General features: G+C 37.5%; 2 protein-coding genes across 4 annotated transcripts in view; both read right to left on the reverse strand.

Moving 5' to 3' along the window:
• Positions 1–231: 231 nt before the first annotated feature.
• Positions 232–1,072, reverse strand: LOC113041963 (pyroglutamylated RFamide peptide). Its single transcript, XM_026200547.1, has 2 exons — positions 1,033–1,072; positions 232–932 (listed from the first exon to the last, which is right to left on the reverse strand). Exon 2 carries the CDS (start codon positions 930–932, stop codon positions 426–428), a length of 507 nt encoding a protein of 168 aa, XP_026056332.1. The 5' UTR covers positions 1,033–1,072; the 3' UTR covers positions 232–425.
• A 5,012-nt stretch (positions 1,073–6,084) lies between these two features.
• cenpa (histone H3-like centromeric protein A) overlaps positions 6,085–13,393 on the reverse strand; it is an 8,795-nt gene continuing 1,486 nt past the window's right edge. For all 3 annotated transcript variants that reach the window (XM_026214743.1, XM_026214734.1, XM_026214738.1), the window contains exons 3-5: positions 13,389–13,393; positions 13,177–13,251; positions 6,085–6,516 (exon numbers count right to left, since the gene is read on the reverse strand). The exon at positions 13,389–13,393 is cut by the window's right edge. In XM_026214743.1, the coding sequence (XP_026070528.1) occupies positions 6,388–6,516; positions 13,177–13,251; positions 13,389–13,393 (209 nt within the window). In that variant the 3' untranslated portion in view covers positions 6,085–6,387. The remainder of the gene's footprint in view (positions 6,517–13,176; positions 13,252–13,388) is intronic.

Consider the following 13,393-nt stretch of genomic DNA (forward strand, 5'->3'; position numbering starts at 1 on the left):
TTGACATTGACAGCATAGGTCGTAATGTAGTACCTACTTAATATTTCAGTTTTTCTCTTTATAGAAACTATTTTCAGGACATCCCTATTTTGAATATATAGTTGAATGATTTTCTCACTGGCAACGTACATTAAGTTGAGCATGTCAGAGAGAGTACACACATCCATAAAACTTTAAGTGAGAAAGATGTTTTGTGGAAAAATAAGTGTGGACCACATAATATTTGTTAACAATTTTTAATAAATGTCATATAATCTTTATTTTTTCCATTAAATAAACATTATTTATGTCATCACCCCCCTCCCCCCAAGCCCTCCCAAGGGATGGTTTCATCAGACTTAGCTCACTTTTAGGGACGAATTTGTCCCCAAAGTATATCTACATAAACCCCAACATACATAATGTACATACACACTCCTTCCCCTTCACTTTTTGCCAAATCGAAAGCCAAATCCTCCTTTCTGTCTGTTGAAGGCTTGTAAACCTCCTGCAATGGAAGTAAGTGCCTCGTTCTGCTTCTCTCCACCCTCTTCTTCAACCTCTCCCCCTTGAGGATACGGCACATCCACTATAAGGTTGTCTGGGAATGTTCCCATTGGTTTCCATCCCAGTTCTTCTCTCTTTTGGCCCTTCACAATGCCCCTCTGTCCCCATCCCAGTTCTGCCTTCACTCTTTCCAGAAGCTCCTCGGGTCCCGGCTCCTGAATCAAAGCCCAGGGCTGGATCTCCACCACTGCTTTCCCGCCTGCAGCTCCCAGTGAAGCCTGAAGCTGGAGCAATGCAGCCTCCCATTCAGGGTTGTCCAGCATAGGCAGATAAACCATGGGATGGTGTGGCAGCATTAGACCTCTGGGAGGCTGAACGAGCAGCACCAGCAAGAAAAGGATTGTGGTTTGAAGAGTGGAAGAGAGATGAATAACCTGGAATTTCATCTGAAATTAAAGGAATAGATGAGAGTTGAGAAAATTCCATAAAAAAAGCAATACATAATCCTTAACAAATTTTTCTCATTGAGCTGATATTAAGACTTACCTTGCAAGAGTGTTCAGAATCTCCATGAAGTCATCTCTTTGCAGCTTCTTTAAATACCCTACCCATGCTAGATTTTTCCATTGTCAATGACTAGATAGCTGTTCGGTAATTGGTTACATCATCCTTATGACGCACAAGACCATCTCCACAATGTGATCAAAATTCTTTTAACAAGGATACACAGTCAGCTTAACTGGCAGAGGTGAAGTAGACAATTACTGAAAAACAGGCACATATGCAATCTAACATACACACACACACACACGCACACACACAAAGCCTCAAGTTTGTTTTGAGTTTGCTGTTCACCAGGAGGGCTCAAAAACATCAGAAAGAATTTTGCAGTTGTCTCCTCATGGTCAGTATAAAATTAAGATCATCAGGCCATGTTAGCACCCATCCATCATTGAAAAAAGTGCAAAAAATGTACCTTTAAGGGTACAACATTTTGTCACTAGGTTCATAGTAGTAAAATATGGTATAAGTTGTCCCTTTATTGGTACTGCCCAATTGCCAAGCTGTTGTAAACCTCTAAAGGGTTTTTGACATTTTTTCTGACAGTGTATATCCAGCTGCAATAGCAGCATTCAAGAAAATGTTTAGTACACACCGATAACCACTTAGCAACATCCTCACAACAACTACTCCTATACTATAAAGTATGAAAAAAGCAAATGTTCAAATACTTTTTGCTTACTCTAATACTTGATCTACGCAAACAAATACTTACTGCTTGAACCATGGAAGAGGAGTCATCAGTTTCATAGGAAACAGTGACACAGTTGCATGTCTAAATTGTATGTACATACTTGGCAGATGCTTTTATCCAAAACTTCTATCCCTGGGAATTGGACCCAGAACATTTTGCACTGCTAACACAATGCTCTACCACTACCTGCTACACACATAAATTTTTCATGGTCAAAGTTAAATTGTCTGTCTGTCTGTCTGTCCTGTCCTGTCCTGTCCAAACATTCAAACATTAGGCCTTTGTTAACTTTCAGGCAAGGCTTTAAGTTTGACAGTCTTTTAAAATTTGGCAGATTTTCTCAGCTCACTGAATCCACAGAAGTGACCCAACAGTACTCCTGTCACGACGTGCTCTCAAAATAGCACTTAACAATGGAGCTAAACATTAGAATTCAGGAAATGTAATAGATTATAATTTATTTTTTGTCTTTGTAAATACTTTTATACAATGTACGTGCACATATGTACAGTACATACATATATGTACATAAGGACATCAAAACATGACATCAAGTTACAAATCAACTTAGAGAAAGTATGAAAAAAAAAATAACCTGTTACTAACACTGACAGAGCTCTCTGTCACGTCTTCACTTCCTTCTCACACTATCCAAACAGCATGACATGAGGGCAGTGAAAATTTATCTAATACAAAAAGCATGACAGACATGGTATTCTATACTATTTTGTGAACAATAATCCCAAAAATCTATATATGAATTCAAAACAATGAATAATATTTATTTCTATCACATTTTATTACAACTCAATTTGAAGCAACTCTAAAATGACCTCCAGCAGGCTACTTACTGGTGTGATGTTTCTGACCAAACTGTCAGATACAGACTCCTTCAAGGCAGCACGAGGGCTTGAAATCCTGTAGTGGGACTCTTTCTCACAACTCAGCACTGTACAGCTTGACAGGTGTTTGCCAGATAACACCTGAATTGGCAAGTCGGTCACTGGCGTGACGAAAGAGTGTAGACAGTTTCTGGAAAGCATTGATGCCAATGACTTGTCCTCACGTTCCCCAGACATGAATCCAATTAAGATTCTTTGTGTCTCAAGAACAAAACTCATAATCTTGGGCACAAATGAAGAAAAACTAACTAAAGTTTTTAGAATTGTGTGGAAAAACAGTATGTCCAGCTATAGACAAGATCTAAAACTCATAGAAAATAATTGAAGCAATCCAAGGTTTTAATTTATAACAGTGGCTAGATTTATAAATATACTTATGTCACCCAAACGAAATGACTTTATGCATTTCTCTTCTAATAAATCAAATAGCATCAGAACTTTACCTGAACAAATTAAGAATCTACAGCGTCTTGTAATTCAGCTTCATTCATTACACCCAAAGAAAAATTGCAGTGCTTTACAACTACAGGACAGGATAGGAATCTTAATAAACTTATCACTGCCTCTAAACCAACATCATGGCTCCCTATTAAACATTGTATAGAAAAAAAGCCCTGAATGGTTTAGCACCTCAGTATTTGAACAAGTTCTTACTGCAAAATAGTCCGCTGCATTCTCAAAGCTCAATTTGATAATAGCTAGAATATCAAAAAAATCAACTGCGGATGGCAGATCCTTTTCCTATTTAGCGCCTAAACTCTGGAATAACTTACCTAACATTGTTTGGGAGGCAGACATACTCTTGTCAAGGATTTTTAAGCTGCATTAATTAGGTAAACTGGAACCGGGAACACTTCCCATAATACACAATACTGATACACTACATCGTTAGAAGAATGGCATCTATGCTAATATTAGTCTGTTTCTCTCTTATTCAGAGGTCACTGTAGCCACCAGATCCAGTCTGTATCCAGATCAGAGGGTCACTGCAGTCACCCGGATCCAGTACGTATCCAGACCAGATGGTGGATCAGCACCTAGAAAGGACCTCTACTGCCCTGAAAGACAGCGGAGACCAGGACAACTAGAGCCCCAGATACAGATCCCCTGTAAAGACCTTGTCTCCTAGATGGCCACCAGCACAAGACCACAGGAAACAGATGATTCTTCTGCACAATCTGGAATTGAACTACTGGTTTCGTCTGGTCAGAGGAGAACTGACCCCCCAACTGAGCCTGGTTTCTCCCAAGGTTTTTTTCTCCATTCTGTCACCGATGGAGTTTCGGTTCCTTGCCGCTGTCGCCTCTGGCTTGCTTAGTTGGAGTCACTTCATCTACAGCGATATCATTGACTTGATTGCAAATAAATGCACAGACACTATTTAACTGAACAGAGATGACATCACTGAATTCAATGATGAACTGCCTTTAACTGTCATTTTGCATTATTGAGAGACTGTTTTCCTAATGAATGTTGTTCAGTTGCTTTGACGCAATGTATTTTGTTTAAAGCGCTATATAAATAAAGGTGACTTGACTTTACTACTAGTTTTACTTAATCCTACTGCTGCATTTGACACTATAGATCATGATACAACTTTTTTTTTTTTTACTTTTTGATATACTTATAGATCGATTACAAAATATGGGTATTCAAGGGCAAACTTTAAGATGGTTTAGATCCTACCTGTCCGACCATAGGGGAATTGATTTTCAAATAAAAAAATATTACAATATATATTGACATTAATAATTTAATATGCCATTAACCTGTTATATGCAGTTTTGCACATAACATTACTGTAATTAGACCAGTTTATGTGGTGTTTGAAGCCTGAAAGATATTCTTCAAATATTTTGTTCTTGTTGACATTATCCAAGATCCAGACAGGACTTTGAAGGGTCATAAAGAAAAGACTCTTTAATTCAGGATGTCTGAAGTGTCAAGGGTTGATGTCTTTTTTTTCAGTACAGCTATCACTGATGTACTTGTACCATTCTGCCACATTTAGCAAATGCCTGTATACTAACTGGACAAATTTTTAAGTGTGTGTGTGTGTGTATACATATATATATAGTCTAGGCAGATACATTTTGATTTCTTTAACTATTTGTCACCCATTTACCTATATTTAATAGAGATAACACACATATATTGTGAGTGTATACCATGTTTTCAGAGACGTGTCTGTGAAATAGTCTTATTATTCAATGAGGAGTTTGTTCATGTGTATTTGTTCATTGTGATGAATCTTGCTCAGTCTTTATTGAGCATATAAATAAATTAAAAATATAACACCATTCATGTGCATAAAGCTGAAAGAGAGGTCATAAAGTACACGATTTCCATATTATATAAACTTATAACACACAGTACTGTTCAAAATCTTAGGCTATTAGTACTTTCACCAAAAAAAAAAAAAAAAAAAAAGCCATTTATTTCCATTTTTTGCTGAGTGTGACAGTAGGGATCATTAGTTTACATTTTTACCATTAATTGTATTAATCCAGAGATTTTTGTTTGCACAATGAGTCTTACAATAGCCAGTGCTTCACACGGAGATCTGATCTCACCATAATCATCCAGTCTGTCAGGGATTACATGAAGAAACAGAAAAATAGGGCCATGATAACACATTTTAACACAATGCTTTTAAGAAAGCAGCTCAAAAACTGGAGAGCAGGAATATTAAAATTCAGAGGTATTTCTAGGTACCGATGGACTTGCAAAGCAACTGAACCAAATATTCTCTCACTAACAACATATTCATTTATTCAGTGAAACAATAGAGGCCATTAGAAAGTGAAATGGAATTATGCAGCCATTTGCCATTGCATCTTGTTCTGTGTCTGAAATATTCAGTTGCAATATCCAGCACAATTTCCAATTTCACGTTAAAGTGACACTTTGGAAATTAGCACACGCTTTCCAGACTACAGAAACTGTTTTATGACTGGTAAGTTAAAACAAAATTATATACAACTTCTGTGTCTTGTGTTGTGTTCGTTAACAATTCCAACTAATGATTTGCCAGAGGTATCATAAGGAGCCAATTGCTATTCAATATTTTTATGATACTTTATGTATTTTTGGTGACATTAATAGTTATGTTGTTATAATTATGTGCCATTCCTTGATAGGTTTACCGGTTTTGAATATTAAAAAAATAAAATCACAAAATATTAAACAGCAAAAAAATTTATTAAATAAAAATCACAGTGCTGCATCTAATCAGATAAAAGGACTGAAACTAATTCTAATATGATAAGCTTTGATAATGTGGCACTTGGAAGTGCAAGGATGGGTCGCAATTTAGTCCAAAAACTTTAATAATTTTAGCAAAACTATATATTATTAATATAATGTGATTTAAGAACAAAGCTGATTAAAACACTCAAACATACTGATGTGGACTGGCCAAAGAGCAACCAACACAAACTGCAATACTGCAACTATTAGTTTATTATCAAAAAACAACATCAGAACAAACAATTTATTTGCAAATTTACAACACAAAATAAAATCCTTTATATTACAATTCTTAAAAATGTTTAAAAATGAGTTCATATCACTACACTCCCATGCCATATGAACATTTGGTTTCTTTGGCTGCATATATTCAACTATTTTAACATTTGATTTGAGGTCTGAAAACAGATTACATGCAACCAAATATTGAAAGTGTCCTTACAGGTGTCTGTAAGGAAATTCATCAAAAAACAAAAAAACAAAGATTATCCAACTTCACATGTTTTCAACACCTCTGATTCGCCGGGCGAGTTGTATGTCACGTGGAAACAATGTCACCCTCTTGGCATGGATGGCACAAAGGTTGGCATCAGAAAACAGACGGACCATGAATGCTTCTGCAGCCTAAAAACACATGAAAGAGCAACAATTAAACAATAACAATGTAAATTATATTGGAAAAAAAATTATATACTGCAGTACAAAAATATGGCAAAATGAATTGTGGATGAGACATAAATCATAGTTAATCCCAATGTAGCTTAAGTTCCCTTTCAAGGGAACTTCGAACTGCGTCCTCTAGGGTTCGCTATGGGGAACACCTCGTCATGACCCGTGTCTGAAGTATACATTGAAAAAACACCAACGAGTGTTTTGACCTCACTACCGTGGCGACTATAAACAGGCACTGTGAGAACACGTCATTCTCTTCTTCATCTTCACTGACTGTTCTGTTTGAAGCGTGCATCTGAAAGAACTGGTAAGAGCGATCTTTCTCTGTCTATCATGGTGACTACTAGCAAGCATTTAGATGATGTCTGCATTCGTGTCGGTGTTATTTGACACCCGATGACACACACAATATTTGCATCATTTGTTTGGGTGAAGAGCACGCAAGTGATGTCTTTGAAGAGGCAATCTGCATCAATTGCGATTTTTTTAATGAAATGGCTCCTCTCTCGTTCATCTCTTTCTGAGAAAAATAAGGAAAAAAGACAGTCATCTACTTCCTGTGGTTCAGGACCCACCACTGCTGAAGCACGGAGGAGAATGAGCTCATGAGAATAACAGGTGGATCTGTCTCAATGGTTTTGAGAGGGATTTTCCCTTTCGCGCTCGTAATGGCGGCGGACGAGAGAGAGAGCCTCGGGAGTATGATGTTATATCTTTAACACTTTCGGATACTGAGGTTAGTGCTCTGCTGGGTTTTTACCCAGAAAAAAGCAGGATATATTTGAGGATGATGAAGAAGCTGAGGCTGAGCCTTCTCAATCCTCCTGCCCTGCGTATGTAGAACTGCTGGAGGTTATGGATCGTGCCACGGCAAAGTTGGACTTGCCCCGAGAGAGCAGTAGATTGAAAAGAAATGAAAGATGCCATTTTCTTCTCACATACATCAGTTTTGGCATTAGAGTCGGGCCGACATCGAGACAATGTTCGAAAGTGGCTATGAGAGGATGCCCCCTGTACAAAGAGCTTTCTTTCTGTGGGGCAGACACCCTCTCTTAGGCCCAATCCCAATTCTATTTCATACCCCTTCCCCTTCCTCTACCCCTCCGCCTACAACTCCACCTTGTCCCTTGAAACAGAGTCAGAATCCCTAAGGATTGGGAGACCACTACCATGCCGTCATGCGTCATCATTTGTCGTCTAGCTCTTACAATACACACATATACTGGTGTGCTGGTGTGCATTAGAGCCTTTAATTATCGTTATGTATTAATGAGCTGCTTACTGACACACACATTGGAAATCACGAAGCTCACACCTTTAAATACAGTTTGAATAATGAATCGCTACATTATATTTTCCAGCGACGAGAGGACACAATCGTTGGTTTTAAGTAAATGCACAGACATGAATACACGCAACCTCCATTTCTCTCTCTCTCGCTCTCTTTCTCTCTCGAATAGCCAATATTTCAGAATATTTGACACATATGCTGTGGCACTATCATGCAGTCTGTAATGATATGACGTTAGCAAATATTAGCGATTTTTTGCAAACATTTCTTTGAGTAACATGACCATTAATATGAACTCACAATTGAATGTAACATAAAACAAATGAATACTTTGTTAAAATCTTTATTTATGCCAAAAAAAGCTTACATTTGTGTGTCTATATGGCTATCTGGCCCTTCCCCCTACCCCTTCCCCTCCAACCAAAAGAGAATCGAGACACCCCTACCCCTTCACATGAACGTGTGAAACATAGGGGAAAGGGGAAGGGCTAAGGGATAGAATTGGGATTGGGCGTAATCTCCCTCCTTTCCATCTAAGCCCCTTCAAGAAATACATCTCACTTAAATGGCAAGGCATAGGCAGCAGCAGGTCAGGCTGTGGCTTTCTTACACACGATGGTGGTGCTTCAAGCATATCAGACTGATCTGCTAAGAGACCTGGATAGAGGCCTTTCTCCTGATCAGGTAGCCGAGCTGCACCACAAATTTCTCTCCAGCAGGCCGCCTCCACCATGGGCAGGACTATGGCGGCCATGGTGGTAGCGGAGAAACATCTGTGGATAAACCTGGCAGACATCAGGAAGAAAGAAAAGGCTTTCTTCTCGATGCTCAGGTTTCGCCTTCTGAACTTTTCGGTATTTCCATTGAGACCGTGATCGAGAAGATCAGGGAGACAAAGGCATGCTTCTCGGCTTTCAGATCCTTCGTTCTACGAAGGTCCAGGTCTGAGCCCGAACAAATAGGGGTCTTTCCCTGTCTCAATCTGAGGATCAAAGACAGACACAGAAGGCTAGTGTTGCGACTCGCGCTCCTCCCTCTCCTGCGGGCAGAAGTAAGAGGAATCATGGGTCACGAGGAAGTAAGCAGAACCTAAAGGATGTGATCCAGACAAGGAAACGTTCTTGTCCGAATAAGAGCAATACCTAGGTATCTACTCATTTCCTTTGGGGATTTTTAACTTCTGCTTTTATCCTCCCCTTCCTAATTCCCCTGTAACCAGCAGCTCTCCACCTAATCGAGGTTAGGAGGAAACCTCTAGCATAACGGTATCCTATGCTGGACCTATAATGTTTTTGGCTGGTTCTATATTCATAGCAACCTCCTTATTGATGGTCTGGACTAAAAGGAGGCACCCCTTGAGCGGGGCTCCAGCGCAGGAGGGTGGGTGAGTATGTAACCCTCACAGAGAGGTAATACTTATAATACAAATGAGAATACAATATATAATACAAATACTTACTTAATACAAAGAGATATACTTGTGTATTAAATTTGTGGTGGTTATGTGTCTACTAATAAACTCTGTGAGTTCCCTTTGCAGTGCTCAGTTACAGTGTTTACTAAACACTCGTCAGCACCAGCCATCCGGCTTCATGTTGCGGTTTTAGGTGGCTGAGATCAGAGGTTTCTGTGGGAGCCTCCTTGATCATCAGGCCTGGCACGGCACTGCTGAGGGGTCTCCTGGCCGTTTAGTTGTGCTAACGCATCCAGCAGGAAGTGGAGGTGGCAGTTACAGAAGTCTTCTTATAGCTAAGGTCAGAGCAGTGATGGCCAGCTTGTCCCTAGACATAGATGCTGAGCTACTTCATACAGTTCCACCAGTAGCGCTTCAATGCACGAAAACACAAACAATTATGTCAAAATGCGTGGTTTTTGTCAGTTACCTTGGCCTTGTTTACACTGCCAGTTAAATGTGACCCAATTCTGAGTTTATTTGTGGCACAGATCTGATCTGTTCTATGATAGAGTAAACAGGGTAAAATAAATGCATGCATTCAGATATTTCGAGATCGGTTTCAGGCCTCATTCATATGTGGAAATAAATTGGATATAAATCAGATATGTGCCAATGCGACTGTCATGTAAACAGGCAGATCGGATTTGAGGCATTGCATTCTTTATGACATTAAAACTGCAACAATTTGGTACGTCTTCACAGTTCAATTATGTCATGTGTGACCCGTACTGGAAAAATTTGTGTAAATTTGCACTGGTTATATTCAGGGGCGCCCTAAAAGGGTGTTAATTAAAATACAAATGCAGCACCCACTGCAAAAATGATCAAGGTAGTAATTCGACATCTGACATTATTTGTACATTTTGTCAGAGGATCACCTTTTCTCCACTCACTGCGAACTGAGTACATAATGGTGCTTGCCGCGCTTATGGCGGCACGCGATCCCGTCACGATCCAAGTCTTAACTGAACACTTGGTGAACTGTTGGGGAAACCTTCTGATGTGTACATTATATTAGATCTGTACATTACAGTAGGCCAGGGTTTCCCAAAGCAGGTTTCACGAACCCCTGGTGTTTCATGAGGGATTGTGAGTTGGTGTACATGGTATGCATATGAATAAATACTAATAACAATAACAATAATAATAATACAAAAAAAATGCAAAGAAATGTTACAGGTTTATACAAATGTGATGGAAATGTAAAATCTTAAGTGTAATAAATAATTAACATAGTGTAATATAATTATCCGTTATAAAGAAATCTTTTGGGGAAAGAAATGTAACTGCATTGTAAATAACAGTAATATGAATTTTAATGATTTGTTGAGAGTAAATACTAGAGAGCTGTGTAAATACTACTAAAACTGATGAAAAAAAAATACATTTATTTAAAGTTAAACTTGCAAAGGTGCCATTAAATAATTGAAATATGTATTTAAAATCTCAGGGGGTACTTCAAATACATAATTTAGGTCAAATGGGATAAGCTGTCAAAAAAGTTAGAAAACCCCTGCAGCAGGCTATAGGATGTCTAGTATCATGTATCATATGTTAATCTAGCAACAAAAGAAAAAAGTGAATCACTCGCTGAACTTCACTGAACTGCTTTTGTAGTTTTAATAATTTGTTTGTAATGAACACACTTAAGTTATTTTTACGTTTGATATGTTTTTCGTACATGAATGCTTTACTTTAGATATAAAATAATAAAGGTAATGCATTGTTTCTAGGCTATTTGTTTTACTGTTTTTTTTTATTGCATCTGTTTTTATTCATAATAGCAAAGAAAAATAATTAGCTGTATTGTGATTATTACTACAGAAATTAATAATAAAAGACGGAGGACTTCACTCTATCGACTTCAAACGGCTGTGGCTCAGTCATTTTTTGTCAACAAATCAAATCATTTTGAAGGTCTTATAATGGAGAATGGAATTCTGACTCATTTTGTCAGCACAGGTCACATTATTCTTAGGAGGAAACACATGTGGAGGTTATAAATGGCTACAATGCATGTGCAATGTTTCAGATGGTGTGGCAAGTGTAAACGCATGAATCGGATATGGGTTACAGTTGAAAGAACGTGTGAACACACAGCCAAAAAAAAGTAATCTGATGTAGGCAACAAATCCAAATTGGGCATCAAGACCTGCAGTGTAAATGAGGTCCTAGTTAACAGTCATAAATGAGTTATAAAGTCTTAAATTACCATAAAAAGTTGGGAGAAAATGTACGTGTCAGATCCGCGTCATGTGCATCAGGTTTTAAAAAGACAGCACTGATTTAACAGTTCAACCTTCTGAACCTTTTTAAATAATGGCTTTCAATTATACCATAATGTTGAATGGCTATAATTCATAGGTAAGATTGAGGGAAAATGCACCAGATAATTTTTTTAACTGTATGCTATTTACAATGGTTGCTATTAATCATTTCCATAGGTCTAAATTTTAATAATTTTAATAACAGTATACGGAATCTACAGTTAAAAACAAAATTAAATGTACTGTCCCCATGTTTTTAATTCATAAACAATTACATGAGATTTCAATTATTTTTTGACCACTCAAATAGAATATGTCCTTGATTTCCAATGCAAAAATCTGGTCACCTATACAGCAGATTTGGTGCGACTGAGTTTGAGAAAAAACAACTACAATCAAATTGGACCAGTGGCTTATAAATATCAAAAATATCAAAAGTTATGTTAAAATTGTTAAACCAACTGAAAGAGGCTCAGCCATCAAACTAAATTTGGTACGATATTTATATTTTATTTTTTCCATATAACTAACTCCGTCTACACTCGACACAAGCAGCGCAACACAACAAAATTCCATTAATAATCAGCGATTCTGACTGATTTGGATGCGTTTTAAAAGACAAACTTCTTAAAGATGTCTTGAAATAAAATATCTGAAAAATGCACACCCGAGGAGGTGATGTTGCCATGACACCAGAGTCAATTTTTACTGATTTAATTAAAAGGTATTTGTTCTCAAACGAGAGAACAACTACATTTGTTTGCACAATGCTTCGGCATGTTTTCCTTGCTCGAAAGCTTGCCAGACCTCCTGTGCTTAGCTATGGTTGCTAAGCCACAATTGGCCTTTGGCGGTTTTCAGGCGTGGCTTATCAAAGGGTCAATTAGTCTGCATTTACACAGCATTTGAAAGCTGTTTGCAATCTGAAGGTTACATATTATTATTTTTAATTATTAGCATTAAAATAGTTAAGAGTTAAAGGGGATGTGTTCCAATATTTTTTGTTGTGGTGCTGCTGTTGGTACAGAATTATGTAAAACCATTAACAGTGCACCAGATTTATTATCCTGTGGGTCCCTCTATTGGACAACTTTATTACTACCCTCATCTTTCAGTTGAAATGAAATTACAAAATTTGAAACCTCAGAACACATTACAGTGACTTTTTACCTTTGTATTGGCCTAAAAATATACTTTTCTTTAAAAAAAACATTTTTACTCTTTAAATCTTCTTTCACTTTTTGATTTTCGATCACCTTCAAACATAATAAAAATACAGAAGACGCACATTTTAATAGTTAATTTAAAGGGGTAATTTGATGTTGCTAAAAAGAAAATAAGTTTGTGTATTCTGTGTAATGAAATGTAAAGATCCCTAAAGTAAAGATCCCTTTACTTTAGGGATCTTAGCTATTCACAAACAGCTTGTAACACTTTAAAGGGGTCATATGATGCGATTTCAAGTTAACAGTTGGCCTCTGGCAGTGAGTTAGATATATTAGCTATTTACACCCTGTGCCGGAACTCTTCTTTATATAAACAATATAAATGAAAAAAATAAATAATAATAAATAAATAAATATAAAATTTTCACCAACCTCCTGTAAAGCCATTAGAGCATATCCCTGCCACATCATGTGTTCTCGACTGAATGTCTGACACACCTCTCGCACCTGTCAGGAGGAAAAAAATAATTACATTACTGATACATCCACGAAAACAGCTTTTTCACATTTTTAATTATTAGGTCTCAAAAGGCTTATCATGAGATCTGAGGTGATTGTTGAAGGATGCACTGATGCAGCAATACCAGTC

The sequence above is a fragment of the Carassius auratus genome, chromosome 3 (assembly GCF_003368295.1).
Source record: "Carassius auratus strain Wakin chromosome 3, ASM336829v1, whole genome shotgun sequence".
In the NCBI taxonomy this organism is placed as follows: domain Eukaryota; kingdom Metazoa; phylum Chordata; class Actinopteri; order Cypriniformes; family Cyprinidae; genus Carassius; species Carassius auratus.

Excerpts from the sequence above, each read along its gene's own strand:
- LOC113041963 (XM_026200547.1), bottom strand. The coding sequence starts at position 932 with ATGAAATTCCAGGTTATTCATCTCTCTTCCACTCTTCAAACCACAATC.